This window comes from Cavenderia fasciculata, assembly GCF_000203815.1.
Source record: "Cavenderia fasciculata unplaced genomic scaffold Scf_Dfasci-G-o-80e12.f1-5, whole genome shotgun sequence".
Lineage (NCBI taxonomy): Eukaryota > Evosea > Eumycetozoa > Acytosteliales > Cavenderiaceae > Cavenderia > Cavenderia fasciculata.
Window position 1 is genome coordinate 367142 of NW_004457735.1, and position 20172 is coordinate 387313.

A 20172-nucleotide genomic window follows, 5' to 3' on the forward strand; every position below is an offset into this window, starting at 1 on the left:
TTGAAAATGACCATAGAACTGCTTGGACATCGATTTATTGGTGGCGGGGTTGAACATGAACATCAACATGTTGTCATCACAGTCAAGAGGGTGAGTGCAAGGTTGAACCAACAAACAATCCTTTGGTGTAAGGTTTATAAGATTGATTGAAACCTACACAAACAAACAAATAAAATATTAAAGTTCATGTTTATTTTATTTTTTGGAGATGGATGAAAGCGAAGTGCTATTCAGAGAAAGCCTTCAATTTTTGTTATTGGTGTAAATGATTTAATGGTCGGAAATGATGATGATGAATAATTATGAGAGGAGAATAATAAGAGTTGAGAATACTTGGGTGGGAGGGTGGGTAGAGGAAGAAGAAGACGAAGTAGATGATGATCGAATTAACTCAATCCACTGTAAGGTCGATACATATCTACATAACTATTGATGATAATGTTGTTGACTATGGTGTTGACTAGGTAGTCTTCATAGTTAATTAGAGGGATGTTGACGGGACGAGAACATAACAAATAGTTTGGTGAAAAGTAATAGATTGGACAATCAATATAAGAAATGCCACTTTTTCTGAAAAGAACCAATTCAACGCTGACATTGGCCGCATCAGAAGGACTCTCACCAAAATTTCCATCGATTCGAAGTCTCATTGGAGTAGCAAAGAAAGTATAATAGTAATAGCGATCGTTTGTACTCAATGCTAAAAAAAACAAAGTAAATAAATAATTAAATGACCAATTGATTGAAATTGTTTTAGGTATAATTATAAATAATACATACTGGTAATAGACTTTAGATCATTATTAAAGGAGGAACTTGAGATGGAGACATTACAGGGATACCGGGATGGAGAATACTCACTTAATCGGCAATCTACGAATCCAGTGTTGACAGCAGTGACTATACAACTATAAGTATAATCGGACCACGACGGACTCGGTTTGATTTGGATGGTAGTGTTTTCAACAGTCGTGTTGGCAAGATGACCAAATATCTTGAGTGTATTTTGAGTGTCATTGTATACAACCCGAGAGATATGATAGTTGGTATTGTCAATAAATACTGTACCATTTAAAATAGTAGTAGTAGTAGTGTCATTCATGTTGTCATTAATTCTAATAGCTATGTTTAATTCACTCGATGTTGGACGTGGATTGATGATACAATTGATATTGGTATCAGAAAAGCTGACAATTGGACATGGAGTGTATTCATCAATCCAAATTGAAACCTTTGATGAATCATTTCCAAAGAATCCACGAGCATTGATTATTTGAGCATCATCAAATGATACCCTTGTCAATGCATATACTTTTGGTGCTTTAAAAAGAAATGAAATAGGGAAAGGTTAATATGTATGTAAGATTAATTTTTTAATAAATTTAATACTAATCAATACATACTGATATAAATAGTAGAAGTGACATAATAGTCAATGTAAACGATATATGTTTCATTGACAGGTAACCTTTCGTTTAATTGACAGTTGATAATATGGTTTTGGAGAAAATTGACAAAACATGGAGCCGACTGCCATACAGCGCTGTTTCGATCGACATCAAAGTTTCTGGATTTGATATATACGGTTGAGCGTCGTCTATTTCCATCATATTCTTGGCTCAAATATCTAGAGCTACTAAAATTACCAAGAAGAGTGATGGAATTTTGGATATTGTCAAAGACAACATAAGAGATATAAGATTCGGGAATCGATATAAACGACTCTTTTAAAACAATATCATTGACTCTGATAGTGATATTTGTGAGACGGATACCAGTTGGACGTGGTAATAGGGTACATTTAATATTCGTGCTATTGAAATCGATGATTGAACATGGAGTGTTATCATTTCCAACTAAAACTGAAACCACTGTTGGATCAAATCCAAAGTATCCAATAGAATTAATCTCTGCTTTTACATTATCAAATTCTGAATATAAATGATAGTAATGAGGTGCTATATAATTATATAAATATATATATTATAAATAAAAGGGAGGGATGGTGAGAATGATGGATGGAGACTTTTAAAATATATTTTTTGTTGTAATCATTAACATACTAATATCAATAGTAGAGTTTAAAACGGTAACATAGGACCGATCGGTACCGCTGTAGAGATGGATGGATAATGGATAGGTTGCATTATAGGGTCGTAGATGTGATTTAAATTCGCAATCAACCGATTGGTTAGTGAAGGCACTAATATGGCATGGATACATAAATAGTTGGATTGGAAGTTTTTCACCATTGGTAAGGGGATAGTCGGTATAATCAACAGTCACAAAGACATATATGGCTCCACCAAAGTAGGTGTAGTAGTCAGCATAGGAATAGTAGTAGGAGTAGTTGGGAAATTGACCAGTGATATTGATAGAGTTGGTCATGTTGTTGTACCGAGCACTGGCAATATAAAAATTGGTTGTATTCTTGATTTCAAGTGAAGCGATTAAAGTAGCGCTATTGATACTAATACTAATGGTCATTATACCAGGTTCATTTGGATGAATGATAAAATTTAGATTTGAACTATTAAACTTTGTGATTCTACATGAAGTTTTTTGATCATCATAAACTGAAATAAACCCTCCATATTCTCCAAAGTATCCAGTTGCTGAAATGGTTTGTATATCTGCATCAAATGTTAAACTTGAAATATTGTAATCTTTGAGTTAGAAAAAAAAAGAAAAGAAAAGAGTATTAGTTAATTTAAATGAATGAATAAATATTAATTACAATGTAAAGAATATACATACTAAACAAAAGGGTAGATGTTAAATTGAATAGTTTACCCATGACAGAGATATCATAGGTCGTGTTGGGTTGCAATATTCTTTGTCGATAATTACCAAGTAATTGACAATAGATAGATGTAGTATTGATTGCAGTGACATTACATTCAACTCTGAGGTCAATGGTTTCAACAGTTACTAAGGTACTATTAACCGTATCATAATCAGTGTCGTCAAAATGACCACTTAGAATGATCGAGAGGTCACGATTATTATAAGCAACATTTGAGATATAATAATAATCAGTATTATTATTATTATTATTATTATTGTCATTGTCGTCAAGGAAGAGTGTACCATTCAATATAGTATCACCTACTTTAATGATGACGGTGACAGTTTTGTTACCATCATCTGATTGATGATGGTGTGGGTTGATCACATGACTAGTGGTACAGTTGAGACTGGTACTTGTAAATTGAGTTACTTGGCAACCAGCATATTGATCTACCAATATTGAAACCAATGATGATTCATCTCCAAAATACCCAGTTGCTGTAATAGTTTGGTTATAGTCAAATGAAAGACTTGAAAGAGTGTATGATGAAGGTTGTGCTAAAAAAAAAAAAGGTCAGCTTTAGCCTGTTGCTGTGTGTCAACTGAACTTATAACACATACTTTGAGCAATCACACTACTACTGCTATAGAATAACAAACAAGCAGCAACTAATAATAGAAACTGTGATTTGTACATTCTTTGTTTGTTGTAATTTAATTAAATTCTAATAGACATGATGATCATCTGACATCATATTGTTTTTTTCGAATTAATTTTTAGATCGTCTACTTTGTCCCGATAAAGACAAACAGTTGGTCATGTCCCCCACAAACAGAGAAAAGACAAAAATAGTTTGTTTTATATCATAGAATAGATGGTGATGAATAGTTTATTTTGAAGTAAGATACATCAAAGAAGAAATTGAATGACATGAATGATCATTCTCGAGATGAAATTATATTAAAATGGAGGCAATGATGGATAATAAGGAGAGGATAAAGAGAGTTGAGAATGAGACAGAGGATAAGGGGGAGGCATCATTGGTTTGGGAATTTGAATCAGATTGTGAATTGTCATTTGGTGGTAGAGCTGTATCTGCTTTAATACTTAATTGACCGCCTTCAATGGAACAAGACATACCACCAACACGACATACGATAGATGAAGCTTGACAAACAATTTCGTGTGGAGCTGAACATCTGGTTGATGAAGAACTAAGGAGACCGAGACATTGGAATCCACCTGGAACATTACATTCACTGATACCTTGAGAGGTACAGTTGATTGGAGCATTGCCTGGATACTCAACCTTGAGTTTACCTGATCTGCTCAATGTACATGTTACATCAGATGATGAGGATGACGATGATGGATCAACAGATGACGATGACCATGATGATGAGGAGGAGGATGTAGAATTACGTTGTTTAAAATAGACGTTGGTAGTGTTATAGATGACACCATTGAATCCACCGTTGACGGGGTAGAATCCTTCAATGGCTGGGTAGTTGTTGCCAAGTGAACACATCAAATAGGTTGATGAGAAGTAAGTGATGATACAATTAGATGTACGACCATTATAGTAACTTGTAATATTGACATTGTTAGAGTTATCACCAAAAGATCCAGTTGCTTTAAGTCCCAATGGATGTAGAATCGAAGTAAATGAACTAAAGTAAAGGTTTGGATTTGGTTTAATTTCAGGTGCTAAATAATTAAATAAATAAATTAAATTAAATTAGTTTGTTAGATGATGTTTGTGAATATTATGTATACTCTTTATAAATATATATATTATTATTATTATTATACATACTAATATAAACAGACGAGGTTAAAGAATAATGAGAACTTGTGAGGTAGACTGGATAAGTTGTATTGACAGGTAAACGTTGGTGTAATTGACAATTGACGAATCCAGTCCCGAAAGAAGTGACAGTCACACCGACATGATGGACTCCATTTTGGATGGCGACAGTGGTGTTGGTGTCTAGAAGATTACCAGTGATTCTGATTGTGTTTAGAGTGCTATTATAGGTCACACTATGGATTGAATAATTGGTTGGTCCATTACCAAAGTCGAGTGTACCATTCAATACAGTAGGAGTATATCCAATTTTGATAGTGATAGTCTTGGTACCTGTTGGACGTGGACTGACGGTACATTTGAGATTGGTACTGTTAAAGCTGACAAGTGGACATGCAGTGGATTGATTGCCACCAACCCAAACTGAAACCAATGATGAATTAGCTCCAAAGAACCCATTGGCGGAGATGGTTTGGTTACCATCAAATGACAGACTTGTCAAATTGTAAGGGTGATATGCTAAAAATTAAATTATAATAATAAATAATAATAATTAATAAATAATAATAAATAATAAATAATAAATAATTATTTTTGTACATACTAATATTGACAGTTGAATATAGAGTGTTATATTCATTTCTATAGACGATAGTATACGTATCGGTTGGTAAAAGCTGAGTTGGAAGCTGACAATCGACATGTGAAGAGCTGACAAAAGTGATAGCGCACTGATAGGTGGATGTGTTGCGTGAGATGTAGACGGATGTGTAATAGGTGTTTTCAGAGTCGACGAGAACACCAATGATTCTAATTGAGTTTAGATTGCTGTTGTAGGTGACACTATGGATTGAATAGACAATTTTGTTAAAGTAGAGTGTACCACTCAAAACAGCGTTACTGATTCTGATGCTGACAGTCTTGTTGCCCGATGTATTACCCTGCGTTCCGCCAAAAGTACATCTGATAACGGAACTATTGAAACTGACGAGTTTACATGGAGTGTATTGTTCAACCCAAACTGAAACCAATGATGAATCATTTCCAAAGTATCCACGAGCAATTATTTCATTGTTATTTTGTGACAGACTATGAATATCGTAATCTGGTATTGGTAAAGATGCTAATTTAAATTAAATAAATGGGAGTTGGGAATATTAGTGAATGGAACTCCATGTTTAAACCACGATATTATTATTATTATTATTATTATTAATACATACTAATATTAACAGTAGAGTATAAAATGTAATAGGGTGATTGAAGGGAGAGATCATAGACACCAATTGGTAAACGATCGTTTAATTGACAATTGATGAATCCAGTACCTAAAGAAGTGATGTTTAATCTTATCCATTGAGTACCGTTTTGGATCGTGACAGCGGTGTTGGTGTCTCGAAGATTACCGGTGATTCTGATTGTGTTTAGAGTGCTATTATAGGTAACACTCTGGATTGAATAATTGGTTGGACCATTATCAAAGTCGAGTGTACCATTCAATACAGTAGGAGTATATCCAATTTTGATAGTGACAGTCCTGGTACCTGTTGGACGTGGACTGATGGTACATCTGAGTTGGGTACTGTTGAAACTGACGAGTTTGCATGGAGTGTATTGTTCAACCAAAACTGAAACCAATGATGAATTATGTCCAAAGTATCCAGTAGCAGTGATGGTTTGGTTATAGTCAAATGAAAGACTTGTCAAATTGTAAGGTTGATATGCTACATTATTAAATAATTAAATAATAATTTAATTAATAAATAATTAATAAATAATATAATAAATATTTATAATTTATACATACTAATATTCACAGTTGAATATATAGAGGTAAATTCATTTCTATAGACGACAGTATACGTATCAATTGGTACACGCTCATTCAATTGACAATAGACAAGTGAAGAGCTTACAAAGGTGACAGTGCACAAAAACCAAGCGTAGTTGTCGCGTGTGATGTGGACGGATGTGTCATAGGTAACAGCGGTGTCGTTGAAAACACCAAGGATTACGATTGAGTTTAGAGTGCTGTTGTAGGTGACTCGGGAGATTGAATAAACATTGTTAAAGTAGACTGTACCTGTCAAAACAGTGGCGTTACCGATTCTGATATTGACAGTCTTGTTGCCCGATGTATTACCCATGGTATTGTTGATAGTACATCTGAGAACAGAACTATTAAAACTGACGAGGTGACATGGAGTGTCCTCATTACTACTAATCCAAACTGAAACCAATGATGAATTATCTCCAAAATATCCACTTGCAATTATTTCATTATTATCTTGTGACAGACTTGAAAGAGTGTAGTTTTGTTGGGGTTGTGGTGGAGATACTAAAATTTAATTAAATAAAAAAGGAAATTGATTAGTGAATGAATGAATAAATAATAATAATAAATAATTAGTGATGATGATGATGTATTTTTTAATATTTGAATATATATACATACGGATATAGACAGTAGGGTATAAAATAGTATATCCATTTCTAAAGAGGAAGGTATACGTATCGGTTGGGAACCGCCTATTCAATTGACAATTGACAAGTGATGAGCTTACAAAGGTGATAGTGCAAACGCTAGAGTTAAAATAGACGTCAGAGTCATAGATACCGCCAGTGTTGCTGAGATTACCATAGATTGAGATGGTGTTGGCAGTACCGTTGTAGGTTACATGAGAGACAACGGGAACTTGGTAAAAGACGAGTGAGCCATTCAAAGCAGTAGTATAGCCGATAAAGATAGTGACTGTCTTGTTACTCGATACATTAATTGCAGGGATACCTTCAAAGGTACATGTGAGACTGGTACTGTTGAAACTGATGATTGGACATTCAGTGTATCGATCAATCCAAACTGAAACAACCACCGATGATGATGAGTTGTCTCCAAAATATCCAAGAGCAATGATTTTGAAGTCATTTTGTGATAGACTTGAAAGAGTGTATGATGGTGCTAATTTAATGAATGAATTTAGTTAATGAACTATAGTTTTAATTTAATATTAATAATAATAATAATATAGTATGTACATACGAATAGTGTCAAAGAAGAGTGTACTATTCAAAAAGGTGTCACCTATTTTAATGCTAACAGTCTTGTTACCAAATACAAGTGATTTAACTGTACAGTTGAGACTGTAACTTGTGAATTGTGTCAGTTGACACGCATGCGTGTATTCATCAATCCATACAGATACAACTGATAAATCATCACCAAAGTATCCAGTTGCTGTAATACTACTACTACTCTTGTTGTTACTATTCAATGTTAGATTCGAAAGTGTGTACGAGGTAGCTACAAAAATAAAATAAAATAAAATAAAATATAAATAAATAAAAATGATCACGAGGATTATTATCATCTCGAACGAGCAAACATACATTGAGCTTCAACCCGACCAATATAACTACTACTACTACTACTACAGAATAACAACAAATAGACAGCAGCAGCCAATACTAAAATATTAAACTGTTTGTTGTGCATTCTAATCTCTATCTATTCTTTGTTCAATAATAGGCAAATAGTAGGTAGTCTTGTTAACACGACTTTTTGCTCTTTTCTTCTAGACGGGACGGACCCTCCCTTATTGATACTACGTCGGCACATGGCACAAAAACTTTCAAGTGAGGCCAGGGACACACCATAAATCTTAGCGAAGATGTTGATCTTTTGTTTCGCTTGGTACATATATATTATATTTAATTTATATATGCCTTAATCTTCACTTACATTGAGCATTTACAATACAATGATTACAGTTGAATAACAGAGACAACAAAGAATAATATAAATTTCAAACTTTTGTTGTACATCCTTACTATCTTTATAAAAAGCTATATATAATTATCTATATCTATCTTTTCAGACTCTTGTATCAATTGAAAAAGCCGAACGAGTGTTATTAATTGTCTTTTTAATTTTTTTTGATTTCCGCTTTGGGACTTATGCCTCTAGTCCAAATCCGGTCGTAGTCATCCATCATTTTTTCATTGATACAAGATACAGTGTTATTGGGTTTGGGGTGACCCTATGAGAAAAATCAATTTTCTTGAAATATTAAAATAAATAAGAATTGATTTTTTTTTTATTTTAATATTTTTTATTTATTTAAATAGTATACATATAGGTACCTTTTTTATTCCAAACTTTAACCAAACAAGTTCTGTTTGGTATGAGGGTGATTTGTTTGACTAGATCTTTGTCACGCTTTGAATTTAAATCCATGTCTAATAGTTTGAGTGTCCGATTTTGAGAAAGTGTCTTGTAGAGCAATTTGCAATGCTTTTCCTTTAGTTGTCTCCATTTTTCATAGGGCAAGGTGAGAGTCTCCAAAGTAGTGTTGGAGGCAAGCGACTCAAAGAAACGTTCGTCTAAAAAGTGTACATAGTCTAGCATGAGATGTTTCAATGTTTGGTTTTTTTGCAACAAAATTGCTAGACCGTCGGTCCAAACCGTGTCAATCGTGTCTTGGAGGTCACCGTCGCTGTCGTTGACACTAAAGTCACTCCATAGAGACAGATTGGTGAGTGTCGTGTTGGTGTGTAATCGGTCTACAAACTCTTGGAGTTTTGAAACGACCGATTCGTCGTCTTGAGCATCCTGGTATTTAAACCGTATATCTGTCTCAAGACTAGTGAGTGTTTTTGATTGTAGCGCTATAATCAAGTCAGAGTATGTGGTGTAGGCATAGTCAAGGACAACTTCTTTAAGCCCGGTAATGTTAAAGAGGTCAGTGCAACGAAGCGAGATTTCTAGACTGACCTGATCATCACCATCAAGGTCATCATCTAAAACACACATAACCTCGACCTTTGATGCACGCATCCATGTCGCAACCTTGCAATTAGCCGATATCTGTCGATTGCCACATATAAAGATAGCAGTCACTTCTTTAAAGGGGTAGCATGTTTCAGCCGCCATCACCTCGTCAAACGATTCATCCACATCGTTGATAGTCAGCTTACCAACCAATTTAATATCATTACCATGATCATTGTATTGGTGGAAATAGGCGTTGATCGAGTCGGTCACCTGTTGAAACCCATTGTCCAATCGGTCAATGTCCGCATACACCTCGACACACTCTAACGACTTCATCGACCTAACCACCTCGCCCAATAGGTCATGATCAATTGGCAAGTCACCAACCAGTGCAAGTGACCGAATGTGCTCCAAAGATATTACAGACCATTCAGGATAGCATACCGTCGTCGACACACCATCTGACTCGTTGTCATCTGACAAGTTGTCATTATCAAAATCGTATAGATCAACCATTCTTTCTATGACTTGTAGAGGTATACTTTTTACATTTGATTGCGACAAGATGACTCTCAGACTTTGAAACCAATGTTTGCATACCATCATCACACTTGATAGATTATAGAATGAGCATTCACCAGATTGATCATCAACATGTACAACCTTTAAAGGATCTTCAGATTCTTTGTCATACTGTGCATTGTATTTCTGTAATATATAACTTTGTAAATATAATGGCAGTGGTGGTGGTTGTTGTTGTTGTAACATATAATAATATTATCTCTTTAATGATCCGCACAGCGAGAGGCAAAGAAAAGTAAATAAAATTAAAAAAAAAAAAAAACAAAGAAGATCAAAGTGTAGTGAGCTAACAAGAAAATAGAGATAGATTCTTTTGGTTGCTTTTAACTAGATATTAATAATATATATATATATATATAAGAGAAAACGATCAGAATAGATAAGGACAAGTATTGTATATTATCTACATTCTAATCAGGAAGAATGACAAGAATTTGTAGAGTAGAGAAATCGACATCGACGGATGTCCGAGATTCTACTCAAAGATAATACATGTTAGCGAACGTTCATATTATCAATGACAATGCGCACAATTTGTTAATAGTTAAAATAGTAATTTACTATTAGAGAAATACTATGAACTTAACCATCCAGAGGCAAGCCATCAAAGGTTGACCACCAACACCCTAATCAGGTGTTGTATGTATTTTAAATTTATTGAATTGACTATCAAGATGTATATGACATGTTGTAAACCCTAATCTACATAATCAATTCAATAAATTTAAAATGGTCTGTAGTACTGTACAGATACAGTACAGTATAGTAGACTCGAATTTCAAGGTACGCGACAATCACAATAATTATAAATATTAATATTAATTTATTATATTGTTTTTTTCTATTCTTGACATTATAAGTCTAACAACAAAGACCAAAGACTATAAAAAAACCATTGTTGGTGTCTCCACTTTTTTGTTTCTTGTTTATGATTTGTATCTCTCTCTTATCTCTGCAACTTGTATGTCATACAAAAAAAAAAAAAAAGGGCATTATTATATTTATATTATTATTATTATTATTATATATATTACGATTACTTATTATTAATATTTATATTTATTTTTAGTATTTATAAATAAATAATCCGAATTAGTTATGAAGTTCAGTAATTAGATTTATTCCATCGAAATTTAACCGTCCGAGGAGCACCAAAAAATTACTCCTTTTTGGAGCCCAAAAGAGACAAGGGAAACCCCCCTCCCTTTTTGTTTTCGCTGAAATTTATTCTTTGGGTACCCTTTCAAACATGACAGGTTTTGCGAGAACTTTGAGGGTCTCCACCACAATAATGCAATGCAGCTCGGAGATTTATATATATTGAGTTTAGGCTCAAAAATTTAAAAATTTAGTGACAATCATCATAAAAAAATTAGATTTGATGAGATTGGTGTATTTATTTTTGTTTGTGTGAAACATAAAAAGCCATCAACTTGATGTTCATTGTGTACTATCGAAACATCACAAACATAAATAAATACATACATCAATCTCATCTTTAACATTATCACTTTGATTATTAATATATTATTATTATCATCCTAAAATTAAAAAATGTTTAATAATTTTAATAATATCGATGCTAGTCATCTACCTCAACAACAACAACAACAACATTTTCAGTTCCTACAACAACAAATACAGCTCCTAGAACAACAATTACAGCTCCCTCAACAACAACAACAACAACAACAACAACCAATAACAAATGTTTTGACACATGACCAACAACAATCGATCTCCCATTGTCTACTCAACAATCAACCAAACTGCTTTCAGTCTAAGAAACAGCGGTCTAATTAATCAATCAACATCTTCTCTTCCTCCACAACAACAACAACAACAACAACAACAAAAGTTTGATGTCGATCAACAATTTCCAAGTTCAGCAGATAATAATCTTGCTCAAATGGACTTTAGCTTTTCTGTGGATTTTGGGTCTTGGTCGCCATCGTCAGCCCAGTCTTCTCCTGGGGGCTCTTCCTCATCATCAGTCGCTTCCACGTCTCAAATGGTTGGTGCACCCCAAGCCGTTGTTGGCAGAAAGAGCAAGGATGTAACAAAAAAGGTTGTCTCTCCAAAGAAACTTCAACAACAACAAAAGAAACAAAAGAAACAACTTGCTGGTGCTGGTGCTGGTGCTGGTGTTGGTGTTGGTACCGCCACGGCTTCTTCTGCTTCTGCCTTTTCTGCCTCTGATGCTCTAACCCCTGGGATGAATATGGTACTGACATTAACCTCCGATTGTGTAGTAGAGAAAGGAATAACGGGTCCTTGGGGACTACAGTTGTCTGGTCATTTTGTTCGTGCCGATGATTCAATCACCAAGCGCCAACATATTGTTGTCATTGCATCGGTGCACTCTGAAGATAACGAGACTTACAACCTTGAAAACTATACCGGCAATTGTTTGGATGACGGTACTGTCTGCCTCAAAGGTATCAGAGTGACTAAGACCAAAGATAGTGACTCTACAGGAACTTTCAAGTTGCGCTTTATCGCCTATGACAAGTTCATTCATCCAAATGGAGAACTAGTTCCCATTCCCAACTGTAACGTTGAGTCTAATTTCATTACCTACTTGTCCGGCACCAAATGTATGTCGCCTGCTACCATCCTCAATGTCGAGAGAGTCGCTGCCGACCAGTTGCCAAGCGGTTTTATCACTGATGACTCTATCACTTACAAGCTTACAGGTGATAGATTCAAGTCTGGCAAATCCTACAACAGTATGTTTGGATACCAACATCCAAAAACCTTCGAGATTGTCTATTACGTCACAGAGACCGTTAAAACTCGCCTCGCTTTTTCCTTGAACAAAAAGGTATCTTGCTTTCTCTCTGTTCCAAATGAATACAAAGACTTTAACTTGGTTACTGGTTTTTATCATAATGAAAAACGTGCTAAAAATGTTCAGGGTCTTTATACTAAAGAGGATAAAAAGAATATAGCCTTCGTTTGGTCCACCAGTTCCTTTCAAATTCAAAAATAATAATAATTAATAAATTTCAACAAACAAACAAACAAATAAATAAATAAATAAATAAATAAATAATTAATTAATTAAATAAATATATATATATATATATATATATATATATATATATATATATATATAATTAAACATTCTATTTATCTTAAACTTTTATTTTAAATTATTTCAATATTTTTAATTGAATAGTCTATCTATCGATCGATCGATCGATCGATTTGGTTTGTTAAAATTGAACATCGTAGTACCCTGAATAGATATCTTTTTAATAAGATATCTATTCGAATCTGTGTCTTGAATGCTCTATTAATTACATTATCATTATTATCATTATCATTATTACTATTAATACTATTATTATCTGTTTGTTTGGATGGAAAACTTTGTGAAGCTGTCTTATCTTTTATAATTATTTCCATAAAGGGGGTTGTATTCTAGGATTGGATCTATGTGTAAGAGGTTTTAAATTCGCCACATTCTAGCCTTTATGAACTATCCAATCAGTAGTAATTACTTAGCTGTTACTTGTTAATCCATTGTAGGATTATTTAATTAACAGATAAAGTGTAAAGCTATTCCAAGCCAAAGTCCCAAGCCAATGGCAACCCCTATTATTACAATTCCTGATGGTGTTTTCCATTTATCATTATTATCAGCACCGGTGTCATCGCTGTTGTTGTTATCGCTGCTGCTGTGGCTGCCTGGACAAAACAAGGAAGAGGCAATTTCAAATGTTGTCTTTGTTGCGCAATAACCATACTGTGGCCATTGGGCTGCTTGATATGCAGCTCTTATATATGATTTTGCCTATAATAATAGACAATATGTATAAGACTTACATTTGGCTCACAATGTAAATAGATTTCAGAATAAGCCTCTTCACCTGCGCAGGTCCCACCTCCAAATCGGATGGTAAATTGCGAACCACCGGATGGATCCATGGGCGTAGCCTCTGTGTATGTACCTACTGGCTCCATTGTATTATAGTCGTCCAGGCTACAAGCAGAAAGGTCTGACCTTCTCGATTATGATAGATACAATCACTGTTGTACTGTCCATGACAAATGCATACTACATAAACCAAACAACATATCAAAATAGTAATAATCTGTTTATTATTACTCTCTTGCAATCAATCGCTACCATCATTGATTGATTCTATAGAGGTAGGTATGTTGTATATATCTTGTTTGTTTATCTTTATCTCTTTGCTATTGATGCTATGAAAAAATAATTAAGTATAATTTCAAACCCCAAGTGATGATGTTTATCCATCATTATTATTTATTATTATTATTTAAAAAATGAAGTTATATAATTTACAAATTGATTATTATTATTATTATTATTATTATTATTATTATTATTATTAGAATTAGTACATATAATATCTCTTAGATAATTAAAATGATCAACTCTTTTATAGATTGTTGCCAATTCAATTGCATTATTGATCATTTGATTGGTTAATATTAAACTACCGAAAGTGACGGTGACGGCGGCGGTGGTGGTGGTATCACTTTCAATTGATCTCCTACTACTATTATTTACAATGTATTTAGTTAATTCTAAATGATTAAATATGACAGACATGTAGAACCCAGTTTCACTCCAATTTAGTTGATACACCTTTTGTAAGTGTTGGATGATATCTATTGATCCTGCAACACAACAATCATCGACCATCTTGGAATCGATGAAATGATATTCTAACATGTATCTATTGGGTTGTCGTTCTTTACCAAATACCTTTAGAAACATATCGAGGTTGGTATTGTTGCGATTGAATATTCCACTTTCAAATGTCTGTTGAAAGAATGTAATGTTTGGATACCCATGTATCCTTCTATACTCGACCATTGGATAGAGGGTAGGATGAGAACACCAAACCGAGGCAAAAGATGTTGACAATTTAATTGATCTTAATCCCAGCATCTGATGTATCTCTCCTACCATTCTAAATATTTTCATTGCAATCATCTTGTATTTAAATACATTATTAATTACATTATTATTGTTACGGTTATTATTACAGTTATTATTAGAATTATTAATAATAGGATATTTGATAGCATTTAAATTAATCTTTTGTAATAGATGATGTGGAATATTTGAAATATTGTAACCAAGAGTACGATTATAAGATGATGCTAATCGTCTTGCTATCAATTGTCTAGTATTTGTGTCACAGTGATCTTTATACATTTCAAAGTATGAGTGGTATCCTAATATACCAAAGGTATTACTCACACGATCCGATGCGTCCTTTGTAGTCACAACTCTCTTGTTGGAGAGACGAGGATCACAATGCGTACCAACCACAATAACCAGTCGATGTGGGTCAATACAAAGTCTATCAATCTGCTTTCTCCATGTTTTAATATTATCGTATGTACTTTGATCAGTAACATTGTACACCAAAAAGAATACATTTGATAAGAATGTTGAATATGATGACATTGTTCTAACTATTGTCTAAATTTAAATATATAATTAAATAAATTATTATGATTAGGTCAAGTAAGAAGAAGAAGATACAATCATCTTTAGTTATATAAAGTAACGAGAATACTTACAACAGTTGCATTTAATTCATCAAGATAACATTCTGGTATATTTAATATCTTTGTTTGAATATTATCATTATCATTGTCCAACAGGTCAAATGGAGACGGACTAAAGAATGTCTCTACAAACGTTCTCTTGCCCACTTTTGAATCACCAAGTACGATTATTCTAAACTTATCCATCTTCAAAGAGAGAAAGAGAGACGGAGAAGTTATTCATTCTTTAATAATGAATATTTCGAAGCACACCAAAACAAAGTATCAAATTTAAAAAAAATCAAAAAATAAATAAATTAAAAAAAGAAAGAAAGAAAAGAAAAAGTAGCACAACATGTTTTAATTTACATAATTTACATAAATATAAATATTTGTATTTATTTATTTATTATTTATTATTTATTTATTATTTATTATTTGTAAAGATTGTTGATTTCATTTTAGATTCAAGAATCTTTTCGCGACGAATACAATAATATCTATTACTTTTAATGATAAAGAAAAGGACGATGGCAAGACATAAACCACCGACCACTCCAACCACGATACCAACAATCATCTTCCAATTATCATTTTTGGTATTGGAATCACAATAGCTTTTAGGATTAACCAACAGAGCACTGAAATCAGGATCCAATATAGATTGTTGTGATTGTGGTAGACTAATACCAATAGTTGCAATAGACTCTTCGGCATCCTTTTTAGTGACGTTTAATACCTGTGTCTTTGAATAGGTCCTTCTTCCATCAGAGACACTGTAATCCAAGAATCGTCCAAAGAATTGTGTTGTGTTTTTGACGACTCTGAGGTACTGCAACGAATCACCATTGGCAAAGTTTTCAAATGGATTGATACTGTTGGCCGAATCATCACACCCAATAATATTTTGTTGGTCGGTGTTGATAATGGTTGAAAATACCACTCTCAGGTGTGTCAGTACCGATACGAATGGCCAGTTTGTGATATTAACCGATATCTTGATCGACCCACTTGCCAGCTGAATATCCTGTCCACCAAATGAAACTGACCTTGATTGATTTGAAAATTCAAAGTATGTGGTAACATTGGTATTGAGGAAATCAGTTGCATTAACAGTAACCGATTGATTTTGGTGTGATGTCAATACATACACAATCGAAGAGTATGTCGAATACACAGATTCACTAGAATTCCAAGAGTTTGTATTTAATTCTCTAATCACTACATCATCCAAATCCAATTCTTGAATCGATAATATATTAAATGAAAATGAATAATCTTTAAATGAAAATGATGGACTTGATCTATTTGTTTCAACTATAATATTTGGATCTAAAAACAATATAATAATATAATATAAGTATAAATATTTAATTATTATTAATATATTAATATAAATAAATAATAATTAATTATTAATATATTAATATATTATTATTATTATATTAGTTTTTGTTTACAACATACCAGTTTGAAATTTACAATCATCATAATAACCTTGGTCACATACACATTGACCATTTATACATTGACCATGTCCATTACAATTATTTGTTCTATTTACACAATTATCATTTGGTGGTAGTGGATAGGGGATATAGACAAGACTATCTGATGTAAAGTTCCCATTATAAACGACTACACCCAGTGACATTTGTCCAGATGGTGGTTGTGATGTTAAGGTACATTCAATAATACTACTTTCAAATCTAGTAATATTACAAAGATAGTCTGTCTGATTTGATCTAATATACACATAATCTTGTGGTAGTTTTAAATTCCCAAAAAATCCATGTAGTTTTAAACTAGTTGGAGGGTATATAATTGGTTGTAATTCTACAGCTGTTACAAATGTATCTATAAATAATTAAATTAATAAATATTTAAATAAATATTTGTTTTTCTTTTCTTTTTTCTTTTTTTTTTACATACATTTAGTAAAAGATGATTTTGTTGAAAAGAATGAATTTGAAGCATAAATCATATTGGATGAATTTGGTAGGATAGTGGCAACACAATTAATTGTATTGTCAGAGTAAATTTGTTTCACTATGCATGGAGAAGTATCAACTAGGAGTGATGGTGTAATTTCAGGGTCTGTAATCGTTCCATCACTAAAGGTAACATTCAATTCAACAGAATTTGCATTTTGACTGATAGTAGTTCTAGTTCCAAATGTAAAAGTAGTTTCCTTGACTGAGAATACATAATTTGGAAGTGATTGTATCAATGAAATGGAAAAAGTTTGTTGGTATCCTAATGTAAGGTTCATAAAAAATCTAAAAAGAAAGAATAAAAATAAATAAACTTTAGAAAAAAAGAGAGAAGAAGAAGATATATATATAGTTACGATAAAAGTTTGTTTGGTATAGTATATGTGGTGCTGGGAGTAGGGGTTGTGATACCCTTTGCCCAACCTAGTAAACTACCAGTAATATTAAATACACCAAAATAAGAGTACAAATTAAAACTGTCGATACGTGGTACTAAAAATAGATAGATAGATAGATAGATAGATAAAAAATATATTTAGTTTTTAAATACATATATTTGTTTGTTTGTTTGTCTATCTATTACTACTTACTACATTGAATATTTGAAGGTTTGGTTAAAGTCGTGTCAATCATACCTGGATAACACCAAAAACAATCGGGAATGGTTGTAATGGATGTATTCAATATCGATAAGAAATTGACACTGCAATACGATTCTGTAATGGGACCTACTAGATTCTGATTACCAGAAAATGATATACCAGCCTTTGTCGGTACATTGTCTAAAAGGTTTGGAGGTAGTGTTCCAATTAACCCATTCTTGATCATAAAGGTTGTTATTAGTTTTGGTATAGGTATATTTGGAATAGTAGAAATATGTGATGGATCAATATTACTAAATTTAATATATTAAAAGTATAAGTTTAAGTATAACATCTAACTCTCTCTCTCTCTCTCCCTCTCACTTTACAGTGTAAAAAGATTTTTTGGATAACTTGTCAAAGGAAATGATGTTATTTGAGACCCGAAAATATGTCTAGACATTCGAATCAAAAAGGAAGAATAAGTAAGTAAAAGTTGGTGAAATTTAATAAATATTAATCCACCACAAACTAAACATACAATGATTTAAGATTTGTAAAAAGAGACATGTTGGGAGTGTTATATTGGGCCAAGTAACCTCCAAATGTATAGTATTCTACTTTTTCGGGATACAATAAATTTGTTTTAATGTAACCCATTGTCGAAGGTGAGGTTGGTTGATTCATAGTACCCACCGATCTCATCGGCATCAATATATCAACAATTACATTTTTGTTGCATATTGTACTTGAAATATATCTATAGATATATATATATATATAATTAACAACCCAAGGTTATTTGTTAGTTTTAAAGGGAAATGTTATAATATTTATAGATACATACAAATCTAAAAGAGCAGGGAATGAAGTATTGGTAATCACCCAATTTAGAGGATTGTCACATTGAATGGCAATCGTAAGAGTTTGTAATTTTGGATAATAAAACGATGTATCCAAAACAAGACTATTAATCTTACTCACAACAATATCTATAACTTCAATATTAGATCCATTAAATAGATTTGATGCTGACTCTAAATTTACTGATGCAATATATCTAAATTTAATCATTTAATTAAATTAATTAATTAATTAAATAATCCTATGGGGGTACTTAATTTAGAGTTATTTATGTGACATACATTTTGTTTAGGATAGGTTTATCAATCATGAAATCATTTGGAATGGTTGTAAAAGTGGTGTCATGAATAAATTGGGCTGTTTGTAAGAGTGGCATATTCTTTAATTTGCTCATAATATCGAGTGATGGATCAGTGACAACACTAGTGAATGGTTGAAGTACGATTGATGTTACTTGTGACAGATCAAGTGATACCAACGTGTTTGATGGTGTACCTGATGGCAGTAATGATCTAGGTTGTACATTACTTTATAGATAGAAAGTTAGATAGAGAATTAGTACATAGTGTATTGTTTATCTTTGATAAGTGTATACATACACTGCTAACAAGTGAAATGCTCCGTCAGTACCAGTACCACATTTAAAAAAGGAACTAATACAAATAGAGTTTGAGTCTTGTGCTACAGACAGTTGGTATTGTTGAACGATCCATTGTGCCGAGCTTACTAAATTAAGATACAGTGTACAAAATAAATGGTCAAGTAAGAGAAGATGATCATGTGATGATGATGATGATCAAGCTACTATAGCTAGCTAGTCATACATACACTCTGATGAAGATAATACTTGAGAGTTTACATGTTGAATGTCATGGTTGTTGGTAATACAAATACAAATAAATAATAATAATACAATGTTGAAAACAAATCTACTTAGGTTTAACACTCCTGATCGAGGTGAGGGTAGAATGATCATTTTAAACCCCCTCTATTTATTTACACCCTTTATCTCTATCTCTATCTATTTACTACAAACTGTTCTATTTCTATTAGGAGACTTTTCAAACCCTAAAGGAATGTCGGAATAAAGATCAAGATCTTCAAGATCAACCCAAAATATCTTAATCCAAAGGTTTCTCTGTCTTGGCAAAGAAAAACTTCGAACGTTTTTACCTCGTTTTTAGAGCTTCGTAGAAGGTTGGTGGTTGGGCACCCATGCATATGATCAATTGTTTTGCGTATGCATT

The 20172-nt window shown here is 32.8% G+C and overlaps 5 protein-coding genes across 5 annotated transcripts; 1 reads left to right on the top strand and 4 right to left on the bottom strand.

The window, feature by feature from the left end:
* Positions 1 to 386: 386 nt before the first annotated feature.
* Positions 387 to 3487, bottom strand: DFA_04969 (uncharacterized protein; the record flags this gene model as incomplete). The annotated part of the gene is made up of 7 exons (XM_004360633.1): positions 387 to 700; positions 781 to 1320; positions 1404 to 1468; positions 1721 to 1958; positions 2064 to 2666; positions 2758 to 3348; positions 3412 to 3487. The coding sequence occupies 7 exons, from the start codon at positions 3485 to 3487 to the stop codon at positions 387 to 389; spliced, it is 2427 nt and encodes an 808-aa protein (XP_004360690.1).
* A 259-nt stretch (positions 3488 to 3746) lies between these two features.
* Positions 3747 to 10137, bottom strand: DFA_04970 (uncharacterized protein; the record flags this gene model as incomplete). The annotated part of the gene is made up of 10 exons (XM_004360634.1): positions 3747 to 4498; positions 4608 to 5117; positions 5203 to 5721; positions 5822 to 6322; positions 6406 to 6936; positions 7054 to 7557; positions 7639 to 7899; positions 7986 to 8026; positions 8351 to 8425; positions 8729 to 10137. 10 exons carry the CDS (start codon positions 10135 to 10137, stop codon positions 3747 to 3749), a joined length of 5103 nt encoding a protein of 1700 aa, XP_004360691.1.
* A 1534-nt stretch (positions 10138 to 11671) lies between these two features.
* Positions 11672 to 12943, top strand: DFA_04971 (uncharacterized protein; the record flags this gene model as incomplete). Its single annotated transcript, XM_004360635.1, has 1 exon — positions 11672 to 12943. One exon carries the CDS (start codon positions 11672 to 11674, stop codon positions 12941 to 12943), a length of 1272 nt encoding a protein of 423 aa, XP_004360692.1.
* Positions 12944 to 13120: 177 nt separating this feature from the next.
* On the bottom strand, positions 13121 to 15693 carry DFA_04972 (uncharacterized protein; the record flags this gene model as incomplete). The annotated part of the gene is made up of 5 exons (XM_004360636.1): positions 13121 to 13192; positions 13258 to 13338; positions 13562 to 13750; positions 14267 to 15418; positions 15520 to 15693. 5 exons carry the CDS (start codon positions 15691 to 15693, stop codon positions 13121 to 13123), a joined length of 1668 nt encoding a protein of 555 aa, XP_004360693.1.
* A 220-nt stretch (positions 15694 to 15913) lies between these two features.
* Positions 15914 to 20142, bottom strand: DFA_04973 (uncharacterized protein; the record flags this gene model as incomplete). The annotated part of the gene is made up of 12 exons (XM_004360637.1): positions 15914 to 16818; positions 16954 to 17343; positions 17419 to 17765; positions 17837 to 17972; positions 18071 to 18375; positions 18603 to 18821; positions 18909 to 19121; positions 19207 to 19452; positions 19525 to 19651; positions 19754 to 19854; positions 19993 to 20067; positions 20099 to 20142. The coding sequence occupies 12 exons, from the start codon at positions 20140 to 20142 to the stop codon at positions 15914 to 15916; spliced, it is 3108 nt and encodes a 1035-aa protein (XP_004360694.1).
* Positions 20143 to 20172: the final 30 nt, after the last annotated feature.